The following is an 18,529-nucleotide window of genomic DNA, read 5'->3' on the forward strand; positions in this document are numbered from 1 at the left end:
TTTAAAAAAATAAAAATAATAATAATAAAATGAGGGTCCCTATGGCTGCTGTGTGGAGAATGGAAGAGTGGAAGCAGAGAGATCACCGTAAAAGGTTAGAAAGCTATTGAAATAATTCGGGTGAGACATGATCGCAGCCTGGAACAGGGTGACCATGTTGAAGTGGGGAGATGTGGTTGAATTCCGGAACTACTGTGAAGGTAGAGCCAACAGGACTTGCTAATAGACCACGTTCTCCCTTGCTCATCTAGTGCCAGGAACTCCTCCACACACACACCCTAGCTGGCTCCTCCATCCTCACTGGGGGGCTGAGTTAGAGAGGTGGACCCCAGGCACACAGCTAAATTAGGAAGTTTCCAGGTGTTGTTGGACAAAGGAATTTAAGACTCAGGCATCTGTTCTTCATGAACTGCCTCCACTTTCCATCATTAGCCCATTTAGTGGGCAGGGCCTCTGCCTGCTATCTCCCTTCTCCATTAGCCTGCTTGACTTCTATAGACCCAGTTATTTATTAGGTCTCTGTTTGTCCAAATGGGTGCCCTCAGGGTGTGTTGGTGACACTCAAAACAGTCCACGGTATTTGGTGTTTGTATTTGGTACAGAGTAGTGGGTAGTATAATCTGGGGGTCAGTCCTAAGACCCAAGCCAGCGATGTATTCTTGTTAATTTACACAAAATGCAGTGGGGTCAGACTGGATCCCACAGGAAATGCTCACCACCCTTTTGCCCCAGGTTGGGCATTTCTGGAGAGCCTGGGAAACGTCAAGCTAGCCTCACACTCTCAGGCTAGCAGGGAATGGGGAAAACAAGCAGGGGAGGAGGTGACTGGTTGGCTCTGGAGTCAGTAGGCCTTGCTGTTTGTGTTGTGCTACATGCGGGGTGCATTATAACTGCAGCCCCTGGGCCCCTGGGGCTCAGAACCTAGGCCCCTGGCCTCAGAACCTAGGACCACACCAGTCCCTGAGAGTCTGTGCAAGCCTCACCGAGATGAAGCTGCCAGGCCAGGAGGAGTTTGAAGTCTCCAGTGCTTGTGAAAATGTACCCACAGGAGAGCTAGACAGTGGCCCTGGCGGCCCCTTAGACACAGACAGCAGGGAACAGGGGGTACCCAAGGACCCTCTGCCTTTCATTCAGCTGAATGAGCTGCTGGGCTGGCCCCAGGCCCTGGAGTGGAGAGAGACAGGCAGGTGAGTGGGACCCAGGCCAGTTTTATGGGGCCCTTCCCCTTCCCCCACTGGGGCCTCCTCCATGTCTCCCAGCTCTTCCCGTGTGTGGGGTGGTATTCTCACTCCCAATCAGGAGTTCCTTCCTGTGTTCCCCACTTCAGACCCTCACCCTCTATGGTGCTCAGCCTTCTCTGCAGTCTGGTTTTGAGTTCCCCAAGACCCAAGGTGAGGGCTGACTGCCCGGGAGGGGCATACTCTGTACCACTGGGCCTGCACCTTCCCCACCGTCTCACTTTCCCTAGCTCTCCTGTGTCCCCACTCCTGAACCTGGGAGAGAGGCCCTCAGGAACACTGTCCGCCCCTCTTCACCACAGGTGGGTGCTGTTTGAGGAGAAGTTGGAAGTGGGTGCAGGCAGGTGGAGCGCCCCCCCGTGCCCACTGTGGCACTGCCTAGCCTCCAGAAGCTCCACAGCCTGATGGCCAAGGGCCTCGTCCTGCTGGACTGTCCAGCTCAGAGCCTCCTGGAGCTCGCGGGTATGCTGGGACCCTTTGCTGGGAGGGCCTGGACATCCAGGCCATTTCTCTAAGATTTCCCCCACAAAGTTTTGGAATTTTCCAGAGCCCACCCCGCCCCACCCTGGGGGATTACCCATCCCTGTCACAGGGGAGAGATAGAAATGCAGAGTGAAGAGAAAGTTCACTGGCCCCTGCGTTCCCTAGACTCTCAGAAGGGAAAGGGACCTGAGCAGAGGGCAAAGGGGAGAGTTCAGGGGCAGGGAGCTCACAGGAAAGGGTGGGAGCCCCACCTATGTTCTCCAGAGCAGGTGACCAGAGTGGAGTCGCTGAGCCCAGAGCTGAGAGGGCAGCTGAGAGACCCCTGCATCTCATCCAGACCACAGGCACCAGCCCCTGCTGAGGTGAGAGGCCCCTCCCTGGGCCCAAGACCAAAAACCCTGGGGTGGGAGGGTCCCAGATCTCCCCTGCACCTTCCTGGACCAAGAGTGGCCTAGCCTCAGCTTGGACCTCAACCCAGGACTCATGAGTGAGAAGAAGCAGGGGTAGTAGTGAGGGGAGAAGAATGGAGGGGCTAGAATCACAACAGCCAGAGCTCTGTGAAGGGATGTTCTTGGTAGGCACTGTGCCAGAGGTCTACGCACAGTATCTTATTTAATCTTCACAACCACCCTGGGAGGTAATACCACAATTATCCCCATTTTAGTGATGAGAAAACTGAGGAGCAGAGGGGGAAGTTGTGCTCCAGTTTTCACAACTTGGCAAAGCTGGTCAGGGAGCCCTGGTGGATCCACCCCAAAAGCCTGTGCTCTTAATCATCGCATAATCCTGTTTTGTAGGATCTGCTCGTCCAAGAGAGGCTTCTCACGAGGAGGAAGCCCCCCTGAAGGAACAGGTTTGTGGCACTTCCTTGGGCAGGGCTGGGAGAGGAGTTAGGGATTAACAGAGGTCCACCCTCCACTGGACTCCTCCTCAGGCAAGATCCTGCCAACATCCCCTTCCCTGAATAACCTTTCATTCTCTGTGTCTCCTTGAACCCCAACCCAGCATCAGAACCCTCTGAGACAGAAGCTCCCACCAGGGGCTGAAGCAGGGGCTGTGCTGGCAGGAGAGCTGGGCTTCCTGGAACAGCCAGTGGGGGTCTTTGTGCGACTGCGGGATCCAGTGGTGCTGGGGCCCTTTACTGAGGTGCCTCTCCCCAGCAGGTGACGCTGCTGAGTGGGGGTCGGGTATCCTGGAGCCCAGAGAAGGCCTTTACCAGCGAGGGGATTAGGAGGTCTTTGGGTCTAGTTCTCTGGGGGTGGGGATGGGGACTGGTACTCAGGGAGGGGTGGCGGTCAGTGCTGCAAAGAAGGTGTGCACAGGAGCGTGTATATGGGGTTGGTAGTGAGGTCAGAGGCCAGGGCTGCCCTGTGAGATAGCAGCCTCTGTCTCTCTCTGGGACCTGGTTCCTTCCTCAGGTTTTTCGGCCTTCTCCTTGGCCCTCCCACACAGGGAAGGGGCTACCATGAGATGGGCCGGGCAGTGGCCATCCTCCTCAGTGACCCGGTGAGCTGGGCAGGCACGTGTGTGTATGTGTGTGTGCGTATACGTGTGTGCACGCTTGTGTCAGTGAGTATATGGACTCTCCACGTGCGATCAGTACAGCAGTGAAGCAGAGTGTGGTTTCATGTCTGGGAGCATGAGGACTGAAGTTCCCTTGGCTACCACCGCACCTCCACCCCTTACCTAGCACAGGGCTGGCACACAGTAGGCACCCACAGATACTCACTGAATGCATGCATGCGTGAATAAATGCTTGAATGACTCGTCTGCCTATGTGACTTGTGTCTAGTTTTGAAACTGTGAAAATGCATGTAAGGGTGCAGATCTGTATTTAGTGCCCCTCTGTGCCCCTATCCCAAGCAATTCCAGTGGTCAGTTCAGTGGGCCACCAACTTTCATGACCTTCTGGCAGCTCTGGATGCTTTCCTAGAGGAGGTGACAGTGCTCCCTCTAGGTCGATGGGACCCAACAGCTCAGATTCCCCCACCTAAATGTCTGTCCTCTGAGCACAAAAGGTATCTGGGGGTCATCATGCCCTAGAGATCCTTCCCCAAAGGCCTTGGGTCCAGTTCCACTGTTGAGGAGGGGCAGTGGGGTAGGGGAGGGGACAGGAAAGGGGCAGACCTGAGTTCTGCTGGACCACTCTGTCGCTGTGAGACCTTGAACCTTCCCCTGCCGGAGCCTGGCTTTCACTCCTGTTAGAAGGTCAGAATGTGACCTGGACCTTGTTGAAGCGAGGCCCAGGTCTCCGCGGTCAGAGCCGCGCTCCCAGCCAGCAGAGACACGAGCCGCCGCCAGGGGGCAGGGTGCCGCGAACTCCGGCGCCGAGTCGCGATCTGGCCGGGGATCCTCAGCCAACTCGGGTTCCCCTTGTCCTCAGGCTCCCCTCGCAACTGTGGGAGCCCAAGGGCACCTCTGCCCGGCGAAGGACCCCGGCTGAGGACAGGCACGGCCGCGGGCCGCACGCGGCCAGCCCGGAGTTGCGGCGGACTGGCAGGTGAGGCGAGCTGGGGTGGGAGCGAGGGTAGCTGTCCTGGGTGGGGGGAGGAGTCACACAGGCCCCGAGGTGGGCGCTCACTGTGGGGGGCGGGGGAGACTCACCTGGCCCCAGGGACGTGGGATGCGGGAACCTGGATCACTGATGACCCACGGGCGGGAGGCTCCTTGTCCAGGACGTGCGCCGGAAGGCCTCGTGGTACCCCAGCGACTTCTTGGACGCCCTGCGCCCCCAGTGCTTCTCGGCCGTGCTCTGCATTTACCTGGCCACCGTCACTAACGCCATCACTTTCGGAGGTCTGCTGGGAGAAGCCACCGACAGTGCTCAAGTGGGGGGCGGGGGTGGGCGTGTGGGGAGTAGGCGTAGCTTTGGTATTCCACCAGCCATGCCCTTCCCCCTCCTCTGGGTCTATGGCTGGGCTGAGGAGGCTCCTCGGAAGCTTGGCTCCTGGGCTGAGGAATCCAGGGTCCTGTGCTGACAGGGCCCACTGTTGGCTTCTAGGGGGTGCTGGAAAGCTTCCTGGGCACGGCAGTGGCTGGAGCTGCCTTCTTCCTGATGGCTGGCCAGCCCCTCACCATCCTCAGCAGCACCGGGCCAGTGCTAGTCTTTGAACACCTGCTCTTCTCCTTCAGCAGGTAAGAGAACTCCCCCACCTCACCTGACCTCACCTGACTAGCACACCCTCAGCCTGGTCTCAGCTGGGTCAATAGGGGAGGGCGGAAACTGGTTCCAGGGGCACCTGACCCGGATTAGGTTGGGAGCAGAATGGGCACTTCCAAGCCCTGCCTGTCTCTCATCCCCCAGAGATCACAGCCTGGACTACCTCCCCTTCTGCCTGTGGGTGGGCATCTGGGTGGCCCCCTTCTGCCTGGTGCTGGTGGCCACAGAGGCCAGTGTGCTGGTGCGCTACTTTACCCGCTTCACCGAGGAAGGCTTCTGTGCTCTTATCAGCCTCATCTTCATTTATGATGCCGTGGGCAAAATGCTGACATTGACCCGTGCCTATCCCATCCAGAGACCTGGCTCTCCCGCCTATGGCTGCCAGTACTCAGACCCAGGAGGTGGGCGAAGGAAATAGGGAGCTTGGCAAAATAAGGGAGGATGCAGGAAGGGTTGTCCCCGTACTGTCCCCCTTAGTTAAGTTCAGCAAAATGCTGAGTACTTACCCAGTAACCAGCAGCACTCTTCCCTATTGTGGTTCTGAGTCAGATGAAAAATAAGTCAACAGAGCAGGCCCAATATCTTTATTTCTGCCAGTGCTGAGAGAAGAACATGGTTGTATCTATGGGTATATGGGCTTCCTAATGATGAAACCAAAATTGGATCGACTTACCCACCCAGTCGTGGCTGCACCGGAGAGGGACTGTCTCACCCTAGAGGAGCAGAGCTAAATGCACGCAGGGTGCAGGCAGCTTACTCCCTAGAGAGGGAGAGGAAGGGGCAGGGCCAGGCATGCCCAGCTTCTTCTCCCAAACTCACCAATCAAATAAATCACTGCTCTTCTCCTGGGCTGAGTTACTGACTGGGTGGAGAGGAGCGTGGAGTATTACACTTGCACATTTCCCTCCACGTGGACCAGGACTGAGGAAGAGGTGTCCTCTCAAGAGTTCCAGGCTCTGCACTAGGCATGAACAAGACTAATTCTGGCCCTGGTGGAAACACACAGATTTGTGTGCTCATCCATTTGTTGGGCGTCTGCTTTGGCCAGTCCTGTGCCGGGCACCTGGGTTACAGATAGGTAGGGAATTTGAAGGGACAAGGGCATGAGGCAATGTCCTGAGGACAGACTTGGTAGTGATCGGAGTCAGCAGACAGATGAGTCAGAACTAAGAACTCTCTGGTTCAGCTGGACCTGTGAAATTAGGCTCCTGATTTGGGCTGGAGAAGGTTCCCAGGGGAGGAAAAATCACCTGAATTCTTTTTTTATTTTTTTTAATAAATGTATTTATTTTATTTATTTTTTATTTATTTATTTTTGGCTGCGTTGGGTCTTCATTGCTGTGCGCGGGCTTTCTCTAGGTGTGGTGAGCGGGGTCTACTCTTTGTTGCGGTGCACGGGCTTCTCATTGCCGTGGCTTCTCTTGTTGTGGAGCATGGGCTCTAGGCACGCGGGCATCAGTAGTTGTGGCTCACGGGCTCAGTATTTGTGGCTCGCGGGCTGTAGAGCGCAGTTTCAGTAGTTGTGGCACACGGGCTTAGTTGCTCCGCAGCATGTGGGATCTTCCCGGACCAGGGATCAAACCCGGGTCCCCTGCACTGGCAGGCAGATTCTTAACCATTGTGCCACCAGGGAAGTCCCCACCTGAATTCTTCTCTCCTTCCAGGAAATGAGTCTCAGTGGACAAGCACAAAGCCAAAAGACAGAGATGGCATCTTCAGCGTGGTGAGGGCCTGTTCCTGGGAGGGCCTGGGAAAGAAAGGGTGGAGACCAAAGAAGTCAGTAGTACCAGGCTCTTCCCACCCCTCATAGGTCACTGAGGCCCAGCCATTTGCTATGGTTGCAGATCTCCTATCTTGTGTACTCAGTCTCAGTGGACATCAGTGGACATTTATTTCACTGCCCATAACCCCATCCTGGACCACCTCTCCACACAAGACCTAGGCCTAGTCAATGCATCCTTGCTGCCCCCACCTGAGTGTACCCGGCAGGGAGGCCATCCTCGTGGGCCTGGCTGTCATACAGTCCCAGACATTGCCTTCTTCTCCATTCTCCTCTTCGTTACTTCCTTCCTCTTTGCCATGGCCCTCAAGCACGTAAAGACCAGCTGCTTCTTCCCTTCCATGGTGAGTGTCACCTCTCTTTCTGTGGGAGAGAACTGGCTCTTGGCCTTGGGCCCTGTCTGCAAATGGGAAAGGGGGCAGAAGGAAGGGGATGGTGGCCTGAACCTGACTGAGTGTCTGCTGGGTGGCCAGGTGTGCAAGATGCTGGGTGACTTCTTCTCAGTCCTGGCCATCCTGCTGGGCTGTGGCCTCGATGCCTTCCTGGGCCTAGCCACGCTGAAGCTCACGGTGCCCAGAGAGTTCAAGGTGAGAGCTGGGAGTGGAGGGCAGAGGGCAAAGCAGGGCCAACAGAAAGGACCCTAGAGGAGGAAGATGAATAGATCCCATACTTCTTCTCTAGTCTTCTGTTTTCTCACTCATAAAATAGAAATAGTATAATAATGGTCTCACAGAGTTGTTGTGAGGACACATCGTGTGCCAGATACATAGCAAGCACAGAGTAGGTAGCTACTATTATAGGTAAGGGGTTAAAAGAATGGGTTCTGGTCAGCCAGCCCTAGGTCTGAGTTCCACTTCTGTCACTTCCTAGCTGTGTGACTTAGGGAAGTTAACCCGCATTCTGAGCCTCAATTTCTTCATCTATAAAATGGAAATAATAAATTACCATAGTTTCTACCTCACAGGTTGTTTTGAGGTTCACAGAAGATCATAGTGCAAAGCACTATCACATTTCTGGGACTGGCACATACCAAGACCTCAATACATGCTAGCTATTGTTGTTATATGTTCTCCCTACTCTTGGCATGGCCCTACCCACTACACTACTCCCCAAACTCTTCTGGGCACCCACGATTGCCTGCTCTGATCCAGTAAAGCTGGAGCTCCCTGCCCAGGGCATGACAGTGCACAGGACAAGGCTCAGCACTGACTTAGCACCTAAACTTTGCCTGTGCATTTGGAGACCTCCCCTCCAGCTTCCCTCAGGGCAGGAGAGCACGGGGGCTCCAACTGAGGCAGCCTCAGGGGCTCAGAACCCAAGGCAGCAACTGGAGCCCTGCCCCCCACAGACGCTTGTAATCAGAGCAGACGCAGACACACCCAGCCCTGCCCCTGCCCCAGATCAAGGCAGGTCTGAACCTGAGTTGCCCAGCGCTGGATGGGGGTGTGGGGTGCCTAGGGAGAAGCTCTCTGTACATCAGGAAGTGTGGGCGGGCCTAATCCACCACCTCCTCCTCTTGCAGGGAGGGAAGGACCCTGAGAACCAAAGTCCAGAGCCCCCAGCTCCAGCCCAACCCCCAGGCTGGTCCCCCTCCTTCTGCCCTCTGCCATCCTTGCACTGGGATGCTTTGAACCAGCTGTGCACATACAGACTGCTCCCACCTAGCATTCAGTGTCTTAGAGCATGCGGGGGGGGTGGGGGGGATGAGGGGGGGCGTTGTGGAAGAGTGCCAAGGCTGGAGTGTGCAGGTGAGGTGCTCTTGAGATACCCTCTCCAACCTGTCCACGGACTGCCCTTCCCTAGCCCACACTCCCTGGACGTGGCTGGCTGGTGTCACCTTTTGGAGCCAACCCCTGGTGGCTGAGTGTGGCAGCCGCCCTGCCTGCCCTGCTATTGTCTATCCTCATCTTCATGGACCAGCAGATCGCAGGGGTCATCCCCAACTGCACCGAATATAGACTGCGGGTAAGGCCTGCTGGGTAAGACCCTAGGTCCCTAGCCCAAGGGACAGGAGCTCCAGGGTGGGGTCCAGGCTCCCCCTCTCCCACCCCAGAGGACAGAGGGCTCAGATCTGGGCTAGCTTCATCCTCATTGCCCCACCGCTACCTGCAGAAGGGAGCTGGCTTCCAGCTGGACCTCCTCTGTGTGGCCGTGCTGATGCGGCTCACATCAGCTCTTGGGCTGCCCTGGTGTGTCTCATCCACTGTCATCTCCCTGGCCCACATGGACAGTCTTCGGAGAGCGAGCAGAGCCTGTGCCCCAGGGGAGGCTCCCAGCTTCCTGGGCATCAGGTGAGGCCAGTATTCAGGAGGCTGGAATGAGACGTGGGCAGCAAGGTGGGGTATTGGGTACAGGGCAGAGTTATTTGGGCAGCTTAAATTGTAAGCTGGCGACTCCAGAGGGCTCTCTCACTGCCCCATGAGCACTGCTGTGGGGCGAATGGGTGGGTTCTGGGCTCTGAGGTGGGTGAGTCAGGTCTTCCCCTCTCCTCCTTCAGCCATGAGACTGGGAGGGGCCTCCAGAGGAGCATCATGGATATGAGTGTGGAGGCAGCTGGGGCTGAGCAAGGATGAGGTGGTACCTAATCATCCCCACTCAGTGTAGAAGCACCTCATTGATATTACAAAGTAACCATCACAAAAACAATTTTGTTGGAAACACAGTCTAACTGTCGAAAGTATGTGAAATCAACTTTGCAAATTATGAAGCAGAAGTTTTTATGGTAGTGTAAAATGCTAATTTTCCATCAAAATAAAAGATAAAAACAAAGAGCAGCTCTGAGCTTGAGCTGCTGAAGAGGACTGGGACCCCCGTATTGAAGTGACCTGTCCCTTCCTCTCTGCCAATTTTTCACACCAAGCTAAGGTCCCCTCCCTGCCAGGTAACTCTCAGGGGATCCCTCTGCTTCCCTCCTGCCAGGGTCTGTTGTGATGTTTGGCCAGTGTGCCCAGCCTGGGCACCCCAGGGGCTCTCCCAGACCCTAGCTAACTCCTCCTTTCCCCACAGAGAGCAGAGGCCGACGGGCCTGGCGGTGTTCATCCTCACAGGAATCTCCATCTTCCTGGCACCTGTACTCAACTTACCTTAGTCAGACAAGCCAGCATCAGGGGCAGGGCAGTAATAATAATAAATGTAGGAAGAACTGACATTGGCTGAACATTTACCGCATGCTGGGCACTGTGTTAAGTTTTCTCCATACATAGTCTCATTTAATCCTCACATTACCACTGAGAGGCATATGCACTTTAAAAATGAGGAACCTGAAGATTAAAGAGGTTAAGGAGCTTACAAGAGACCACCAAGAGGGCTTCCCTGGTGGCGCAGTGGTTGAGAATCTGCCTGCCAGTGCAGGGGACACGGGTTCGAGCCCTGGTCTGGGAAGATCCCACATGCCGCGGAGCAGCTGGGCCCGTGAGCCACAACTACTGAGCCTGCGTGTCTGGAGCCTGTGCTCCGCAACAAGAGAGGTCGCGATAGTGAGAGGCCCGCGCACTGCGATGAAGAGTGGCCCCCGCTTGCCACAACTAGAGAAAGCCCTCGCACAGAAACGAAGACCCAATAAAATAAATAAAAAGTTTAAAAAAAAAGAGACCACCAAGAGACCTAGTTTCTCAGACCTATCTGAGAACCCAAACTCTGACCCAGTAGGCTTTCTACCCAGTGGAGCAGGGTGCAGACATGCCACCATCCCCAGGGCCCAAGTACTACCCTTGCTCCAGACTCTCAATGAGCCTTAGACTAAGAGTGTGATCATCACAACCCAGAAAAACTTTGAGGCAAAACCCCTTCACTTCTCCCTCACCAGATGTTTATAAACACCTACTGTGTGCAAGGCTCTGCGAGGCACCTGGGAGAAAGGGGTGGGGAGGGGAGTAATATTGAAGAAGAATATGGAACCAAGCCCCTGTCAGCAACACATACACATGAATAAAAATTAAGCAACAAGTAACAGCAGAAAGGTTCAACAAGCCAAGACAGCAAAGCAGTCAAGGAGGATGTGGAGAATGGTACACAAATTCACAGGCAGGACGACAAGAGGTTAGCGGAGGGAAAGGTCATGGAGGCTGGGTGAGAGTAGAGTAGTTGAAAGAGTCAGATGGACCGGATCAGCCGCTGACTAACTAGGTGACTCTCATTCAGCAGATTTTTACCGAGCATAAGCCATGTGCCAAGCACTCTTGCAGGGACTGGGGATATAGCGGTGATCAAAACAGATCATCCACATCTTGCATTCTGGTGAGAGGAGACACATAAAAACAATTAAAACAATAAACTAGGATAATTTCAGATAGTGATAACTTCTACGAAAAATAAAAGAGGGCAAGGTGATTAAGAGCACCAGGGGTCTACTTTATTTATTTATTTATTTATTTATAAATTTATTTATTTATTTTTGGCTGCATTGGGTCTTCATTGCTGCGTGCAGGTTTTCTCTAGTTGCAGCAAGCAGAGGCTACTCTTCATTGTGGTATGCGGGCTTCTCATTGCAGTGGCTTCACTTGTTGTGGAGCACGGGCTCTAGGCACGCGGGCTTCAGTAGTTGTGGCACATGGGCTCGTAGTTGTGGCTCACGGGCTCTAGAGCGCAGGCTCAGTAGTTGTGGTGCACAGGCTTAGTTGCTCTGTGGCATGTGGGATCTTCCCGGACCAGGGCTCGAACCCATGTCCCCTTCATTGGCAGGCGGATTCTTAACCACTCAACCACCAGGGAAGTCCCCAGGGGCCTACTTTAGATTGGCTGGTCAATGAAGGCCTTTCTGGGGTGTTATGACATGAGTAGTGAGAAGCATGAGTAGTGAGAGGGATGTTAGGGAAGAGCATTTTAGGTGGAGGGAATAGGGAATTCTCTGGCAGCCCAGGTTTAATCCCTGGTCGGGCGGAAAAAAAGAGAAACATAAGTGGAGGGAATAGCAAAGCAAAAGGCCTTGCAAGGGGTAGAAGTAAACTTGGACATAGTGAGGAAAGGAAAGGGGGCCAGTATAGCAGGAACAGAGAGAGCAGAGAGGAATGTGAGAGAGAAGAGTGGTAAGAGAGGTAATGGGCAAGTTACTTAGCCTCTCTGAAATCCAATTTCTCCATCTGTAAAATGGAGAAAATTATAGAATTTACTGCATCTGATTGACGTGAAGATTCAATGAAATCAGGCAATACAAAGTGGGTATGCTTACATGCTGGAGGCTGGAGGCTGGGGGTGGAGCCTGGGGGGGTGGGTATCTGGGCAGCTGGCAGAGGTGAACTACTTTGCCAGCTCTCCACTTCTCTCTACCAGTTCATCCCAATGCCTCTGCTCTATGGCATCTTCCTATACATGGGGGTGACAGCAATTAGCAGCATCCAGGTGAGTCCATTAAAATCACCAAGTAACCCCACTCTTCTCCTTTTCTTTCCCGCTGGTACTTCCTGCCTGCATTTGCCAATTCCCCTCCTCTCCTCTTTTCCTGCTTCTCCTGGCCACAGGGACTCTGCTGCCACGCTGTGGTTGGGGAGGGGACCAAGGGAGCCTTCTGACCGTTCCCAACGCTGGGCTTGGATAGCTAACAGTGACACCCTCCAGGCTACCTGAGCACCCTGCTTTCCTCCTCCTCTTGTTCCCCCAGTTCACGAAGAGGGTGCAGCTATTATTGATGCCAGCAAAGCACCAGCCGGACCTTCTGCTCTTGTGGCATGTGCCTCTGAGGAGGGTCCACTTCTTCACAGCCATCCAGCTTGCCTGCCTGGGTCTGCTTTGGATAGTCAAGTCTACCCCTGCAGCCATCATCTTCCCCCTCATGGTGACTCGGGGCAGAGTTGGGTGGTGTCCTGATGGCCCCCAGGAGACTCAGCCTGGGAGGGTGGCCAAGGCCTGAACGAGAGGGAGAATCTACCCTCTGTCACTTGCCTTGGCTCTGCCTGGTTGGGAATCCTAGGACAAAGAAAGATGGCCAAGGGATGACTACAGATGGGCTAGACCTGGGATACCTGGTTCAATTCCTTTCCCAATCTCTTTGGGCTGATCAGCCACAGGTAGGGATATAAAGCCCAGAAGAAAAGTGAAGACCTGGGAGAGGCAAGGCTGGCACTTTTGTTACTCAGTAAGCTGATAATGTAAGTGGCTTCTGGCTTTGTTCTTACTGAGGAAGTTAAGAGCCATGGGCTTTGCACTGGAACCAATCTGGTTACTACATCCCAGCTCTGTGACCTCTGAGAAGTTACTAAACTCTCAGGGCCTCAGTTTCTTTCTCTGTACAGTGGGAATAATTATGTCTACCTCATATGAATGTGTTAGCATTCAGTGAAACTACACACAATGCCTTGCACATAGGAAGTGCTCAATAAATGTTACTGTTGTTAATGTTCCTGCTGCTATTGCTGGCAGCCCTTGGCTTTGTTTCTATCCCTGCAGTTGCTAGACCTGGTGGGGGTCCGAAAGGCATTGGAGTGGGTCTTCTCACCACAGGAACTCCTCTGGCTGGATGAGCCGATGCCAGAGAAGGAGAGAAGCATCACTGAGAAGGGGCTGGAGCCAGAGTACTCGTTCAGTGGAAGTGACAATGAAGATGTGAGCTCCAGGATGGGCCCTCTCAGGAGAACAGGGCAGGGGTTGGGGAGAGAGGTCTTCTCCAGGAGTTGCCCCTAAAGTGTAATATCTCTGTTAAGTCTGAAGATCTGATCAACACAATCATTCCTCTTTGTTCTGTATTAACATAGGCACACTGAAGGAGCGAGGGAAATTTTTTCTTCATATGAGCCCAGGGTGGGTGGAAAGGCCTGTGGACAAAGTCCTGATCTTTGTCTTTGTCTTAATGTGGGTTTATATCCTTTCACTCTCTGGGTTCCTTTCTCTCTGCTGTCTGTCTCAGTCTTTTGTCTTTCTGTTCCCAACTCATCTTCGGATCTCCGTTCCATAGTCAGAGCTGATGTATCAGCCATAGGCTCCGGAAATCAACATCTCTGTGAATTAAGTGGTATGGAGTTGGGGCTCCAGGAAACTGAGCGTGAGGTAAGGGTGTGAGGAAAATGCTCCAGGTGTTGAGGATGGGGAGGTGCGGGCTCAGACCTTGGAAAGCTCCAGTGTGCTGAACAGCCCTGTTTTCTCTACATGCTCCAGTCCCTCCTGAACCCCCTAGTGGGGGAGGGGGTAGCAGAGTCTCTCCAGAGGAAAGAAGGAAACAAGCGAGGGTTCCTGGGCTTGGCTCCCTGTGGCACTGAAGTCTGGCCAGTAGAGGGAGCTCAAGCTCACACCAAACTGGAAGGGATGGGGGGTGGGGGAGGGAAGGGCACAATGATAAAAGAATGGGAAGGAGCAGGGAGGAGAGGAAGGGAGCATAAAGCCTCCAGCAGTTTTCCTTGCCTTGGAGGCTCCTCCCATAGGCTGCTTAGAACCACACTCCAGACAAGTGGAAGGATTCTTTGTCACTTGCCCTCTCTGCCTTTCCTTCATTTTATTCATCCATTTATCAAAACATTTTCTGAGTACTTTTGGAGTATCCAGGTACTAGAGATACACAGTGGTAAGACAGTCATGGTCCCGGACCTCAGGAAGTTAAAATTCCAGTGGGAAAGACAACTGTTAGAGTGGGATAGTGCTGGCTAAGGGAGGGAGAGGCTGTGGCAGCAGAGAGGCCTCCGATCTCTTCTTGGAGGGTGGTGAAGCTACAGTGGTGGGAGTTGGGTAGGGCTTCCAAGAGGAAGTGGTCCATAATTTGAAATCTGAAGAATGAACAGAAGCTAGCCAGGATAAGATGGAGGGAAAACGTTCTAGACAAAGGGTACAGTACATGCAAAAGCCTGGAATTTTTCCCCCTTGATAAAATGAACTCTCTGGGGCTCCGCCTCGCCATGGCTCTCCAGGCCGAAGAGCCCGAGTCCCCACCAGTTGCAATGGAAAATTCTGGGGGCTGGAGGGAGACAGGGCAAATCACGGGATGGCGCAGAACAAGATCTCCTGAGCTCTCCTTATCCCCTATCACTGCTTGGCTCTGTTCTTTGCCTTGTTGTGTAGTCCTTGCTCTGACCCCACTATGTCTTCTCTCTGTTCACAGGTATTTACTCAGGAAGTCAGGACATTGTTGGCCTTTGGCTAACTGCCAGATGCTCAGTCGGCTGGGAACCTGGAACGTTGGGGCAGGACGGGAAGGCAGCTGGCCAAGACCTCTTTCACCCTCCTGAGCCGGGAGTGGAGAATGGCAGGGGACAAGCAGGTTTGCTTTGTGGTTGGGAAAGTCTGGTAAGCCAGAGGGACTGACCAGACCCCACTCACTCTTTACCCCATTGAAGGAACCTAAGTCTAGAAGCCCTTCCCATTTTGAAACATCTGTCCTCACAAATTCTCTTTTGTACAGTCAGGGGGTTGTCAGGGAACTCTTTTCAGTTTGCAAAAGGGAAAAAAAGTCCCTCTTTCCAGAAAAGTATTTCTCTATTTTAAACAGTTTTTTTACACATATAAAAATAAACTTTAGTTTTTTGACCACAAAGGTGAATGAGATTATTGCAAAATATTGGAACACTCCAGAAATGTATAATTTTGAAATGGAAATCATCCCAGAGATAACCAGTGTTTCATTTTAGTGTATATTGTTCAGATTTATTGAGTTCTATAACATGCTTGATACTTAATATATGTTGGATGTTTTCCCCATGTTGGTACTACATACATATCCAACATTCCTCTTGCATAGAATAAATAACTTTATAAATTGAAAAAGATATCATATATACAAAAGAGTATATAAAATGTCTTCTGCAAGTGCAAGAATTTCTCCAGAGTATATGCCTAGGAATGAAATTAAAGAGTAACAATAAAAAGAACACCTGTGTATCCAACACTCAGGTTAAGAGATATCCTAGTGCCTCAGAAATCCTTCTGTATGTTCCTCTCATACTGCACCCCTAACTCCCCATAAACACATCTGAATTTTATGGTAATTATTTTCTTGCTTTTCTTTATAGTTTTAACATCTATTTATGTATACTTATGTATTTATTATTTGGCCTATTTTTGAATGTTATATAAGTGGAATCACAGTATATGAGTTCTCTGCTTCTTTCACTCAGCATTGTTTTGAGAATTATTCATATGGACCTCTGCAGCTGTAGTTTGCTTATTTTCATTGCTGTTTAGCACTCCACTGTATGACAATACCACAATTCAATTATCCATTTTACTGTTGACTCAAAGAATTCACTGCTGAAGCCATCTGGACCTGGTGCTTGCTTTGAGGAAAGTTAAGTTCATTCAAATTTGTTAATGGTTATAAGATTTTTTTAAAAAATTATAGACTATATATTTTTAGAATGGAGAAAATCAAGGTTAAGTTTAAGTTATAATTAACAAAGGTAAAATGAAGTTTTGTTTTTGTTTTGTTTTTTTTTCTTTTTTGGCCGCTTGGCTTGCAGGATCTTAGTTCCCTGACCAGGGATTGAAACCGGGCTCCCAGCAGTGGAAGCGCCAAGTCCTAACCACTGCACTGCCATGGAATTCCCAAAATGAAGGTTTTTATTGAATTATTTAACAGCCTAAAGTTTTTTCCCCAAAACATGAAGATCCAAAACGTCCCATAAACAATAAACTGTGATTCCAAAGCACACAGCCTTTCAATTACTGAAAATGTTATCTTTATCTTATTTCAGTTGGTCCAGGGTGGGTTTTAGCAGCATTTTTTGGTAATTTTGGCTTCATGTTGTCTGGAGAGAATTTACAGGTGGTGACTAATAGGCAAATAATTTGAGAAGTTCCTCCCTTAAATGTTTTATAGGGACTTCCATGGTGGTCCAGTGATTAAGACTCCGTGCTTCCACTGAAGGGGACACGGGTTCGATCCCTGGTCGGGGAACTAAGATCCTGCATGCCACGCAGTGTGGCCAAAAATCAAAAAAAAAAATTGTTTTATAGACTTGAGCCTCCTCTTTCTATAATATTATGGCTGTTTCAGCCCCTGGCAAAAAAGCATTTGCTCAATAAATGTTTTGAGAAAGAGTGTTTGAATAAATGATGCAGAAATGTTATGAATGCAACAGATGATTGTTAAATATTCAGTGAACATCAGTGAGACGAGAAAATCATACTTTCTATCCTAAAAAATGAAAAGTGCCGTCTCTTTTGCCACGCTTTCCCAAAATGATTTAAGAAATCTGCTTCACAGTTTGTAGCACTAGTTGAGAGTAACTTTTGGGGAAGGTACATAATGAAAAAGACAGTACATAGTCTATTAATATAAATTAATGATCCCAAATAAGGATTTAAATAATGGGGGCCTAAATCAGTAGTGTGTTTTTTTCACTGGTGATGGAATATACTAAAACAGTGATATCTATATCAGTAAGAGAAAGGAAATATGAAGTATCAAGTTCTTAAATATAATTTTAAATTTTTTTATTTTTACTTATTTCTTTTTCTGGCCATGTTGTGCAGCATGCAGAATCTTAGTTTCCCAACCAGGGACTGAACCCCTGCCCTCTGCATTGGGAGTGCAGAGTCTTAACCACTGGACTGCCAGGGAAGTTACCCTTAAATGTAATTTTTTTAAATTGAAGAGTCCTAGTCTTCCTCTTCATCACATAGGCAGCACCTTTGAAGTAAACAAATCTGTAACTTGACCAATTTTTTGGAATGCAGGTCACAGTATGACCCGACCCAGCCTCTGATGGTTAGCTTCATCATAAGCTCCATGGCCTCAACTCTGGGAAAAACTGTATTTTTTTAGCACCATTTTAGGTTCAGGATATAGGATTTTTAGGCTCTTTATTTCTTCTTTAGCCAGTTTTGGTGAATTGAATTTTTCTAGGAATCTATTCATCTTATCTAAGTTTTCATATTTATTGGCATAAAGTTATTAAAACCTTTATCTGTTTAGTCTATGTAGCACATTTAGCTATAGTCCCTTATCATTTTTAATATTATTTGTACTCTCTTTTTTTGTTCTGGTTACTCTTGCCAGAAGTTAGTCTATTTTATTAGTCTTTTTTTTTAAAATAAATTTATTTATTTTTATGATTTTTGGCTGTGTTGTGTCTTCGTTGCTGTTCACGGGCTTTCTCTAGTTGTGGCGAGCAGGGGCTACTCTTCGTTTGCTGTGCGTGGGCTTCTCATTGCGGTGGCTTCTCTTGTTGTGGAGCATGGGCTCTAGAGTGTGCGAGCTTCAGTAGATGCGGCGCGTGGGCTCAGTAGTTGTGGCTCGTGGGCTCTAGAGCGCAGGCTCAGTAGTTGTGGTGCACGGGCTTAATTGCTCCGCGGCATGTGGGATCTTCCTGGACCAGGGCTTGAACCTGTGTCCCCTGCATTGGCAGGCGGATTCTTAACCACTGCGCCACCAGGGAAGCCCTATTAGTCTTTTTAAATAATTAACTTCTGGCTTTGCTGATCTTCTCTATTAAATATTTTTTTACTTCATTAATTTCTACTCTTTATTATTTCCTTCCATTTTCTTTAGGTTTATTCTGTTAATTTTCTAAGTTCTTAGCTCATTATTTTGAGCCTCAGTTATTTCCTGATGTAAGCACTACTGCTATAGATTTCCTTCATAGTACCACTTTAGCTTCATCCCACAGTTCTGATATAGTATTCTCATTACCATTTATTTCTAAGTATTTTCTAATTTCTACTATGAATTCCTCTTTGACACACAAGTTGTTGAGAAGTACATTTAAAAATTTTCCAGACTTATGATTTTTTCCCCTCAATTAATTATCTTTTTATAACGGATTTCTAACTTAACTGCATTTAGACATTTGTGAGGCTAACTTCATGGCCTGGCGTGTGGTCAGTTTTTATAAATATTCCATGTGTGCTTGAAAAGAATGTTTACTCTCCAATTTTGGGGAGCAATTTCCTACCTATTTCTATTAAGACAGCCAGCTAGTTGTGCTGTTCAAAATATTCTATATATTTCAT

General features: G+C 50.3%; 1 protein-coding gene across 1 annotated transcript; it reads left to right on the forward strand.

The window, feature by feature from the left end:
* Positions 1–987: 987 nt before the first annotated feature.
* On the forward strand, positions 988–13,601 carry SLC4A9 (solute carrier family 4 member 9). The gene is given in 24 exon segments (XM_059919510.1): positions 988–1,187; positions 1,541–1,593; positions 1,596–1,700; positions 1,986–2,033; positions 2,036–2,083; positions 2,519–2,574; positions 2,727–2,884; positions 3,140–3,227; positions 3,585–3,739; positions 4,105–4,221; positions 4,384–4,549; positions 4,723–4,856; positions 5,026–5,282; positions 6,546–6,604; position 6,642; positions 6,818–7,005; positions 7,135–7,248; positions 8,465–8,626; positions 8,774–8,952; positions 9,668–9,738; positions 11,928–11,998; positions 12,258–12,431; positions 13,043–13,198; positions 13,548–13,601. Coding segments are annotated over 24 exon segments (2,814 nt in total).
* The last annotated feature ends 4,928 nt before the right edge of the window (positions 13,602–18,529 follow it).

The sequence above is a fragment of the Balaenoptera ricei genome, chromosome 3 (assembly GCF_028023285.1).
Source record: "Balaenoptera ricei isolate mBalRic1 chromosome 3, mBalRic1.hap2, whole genome shotgun sequence".
Taxonomy (NCBI): domain Eukaryota; kingdom Metazoa; phylum Chordata; class Mammalia; order Artiodactyla; family Balaenopteridae; genus Balaenoptera; species Balaenoptera ricei.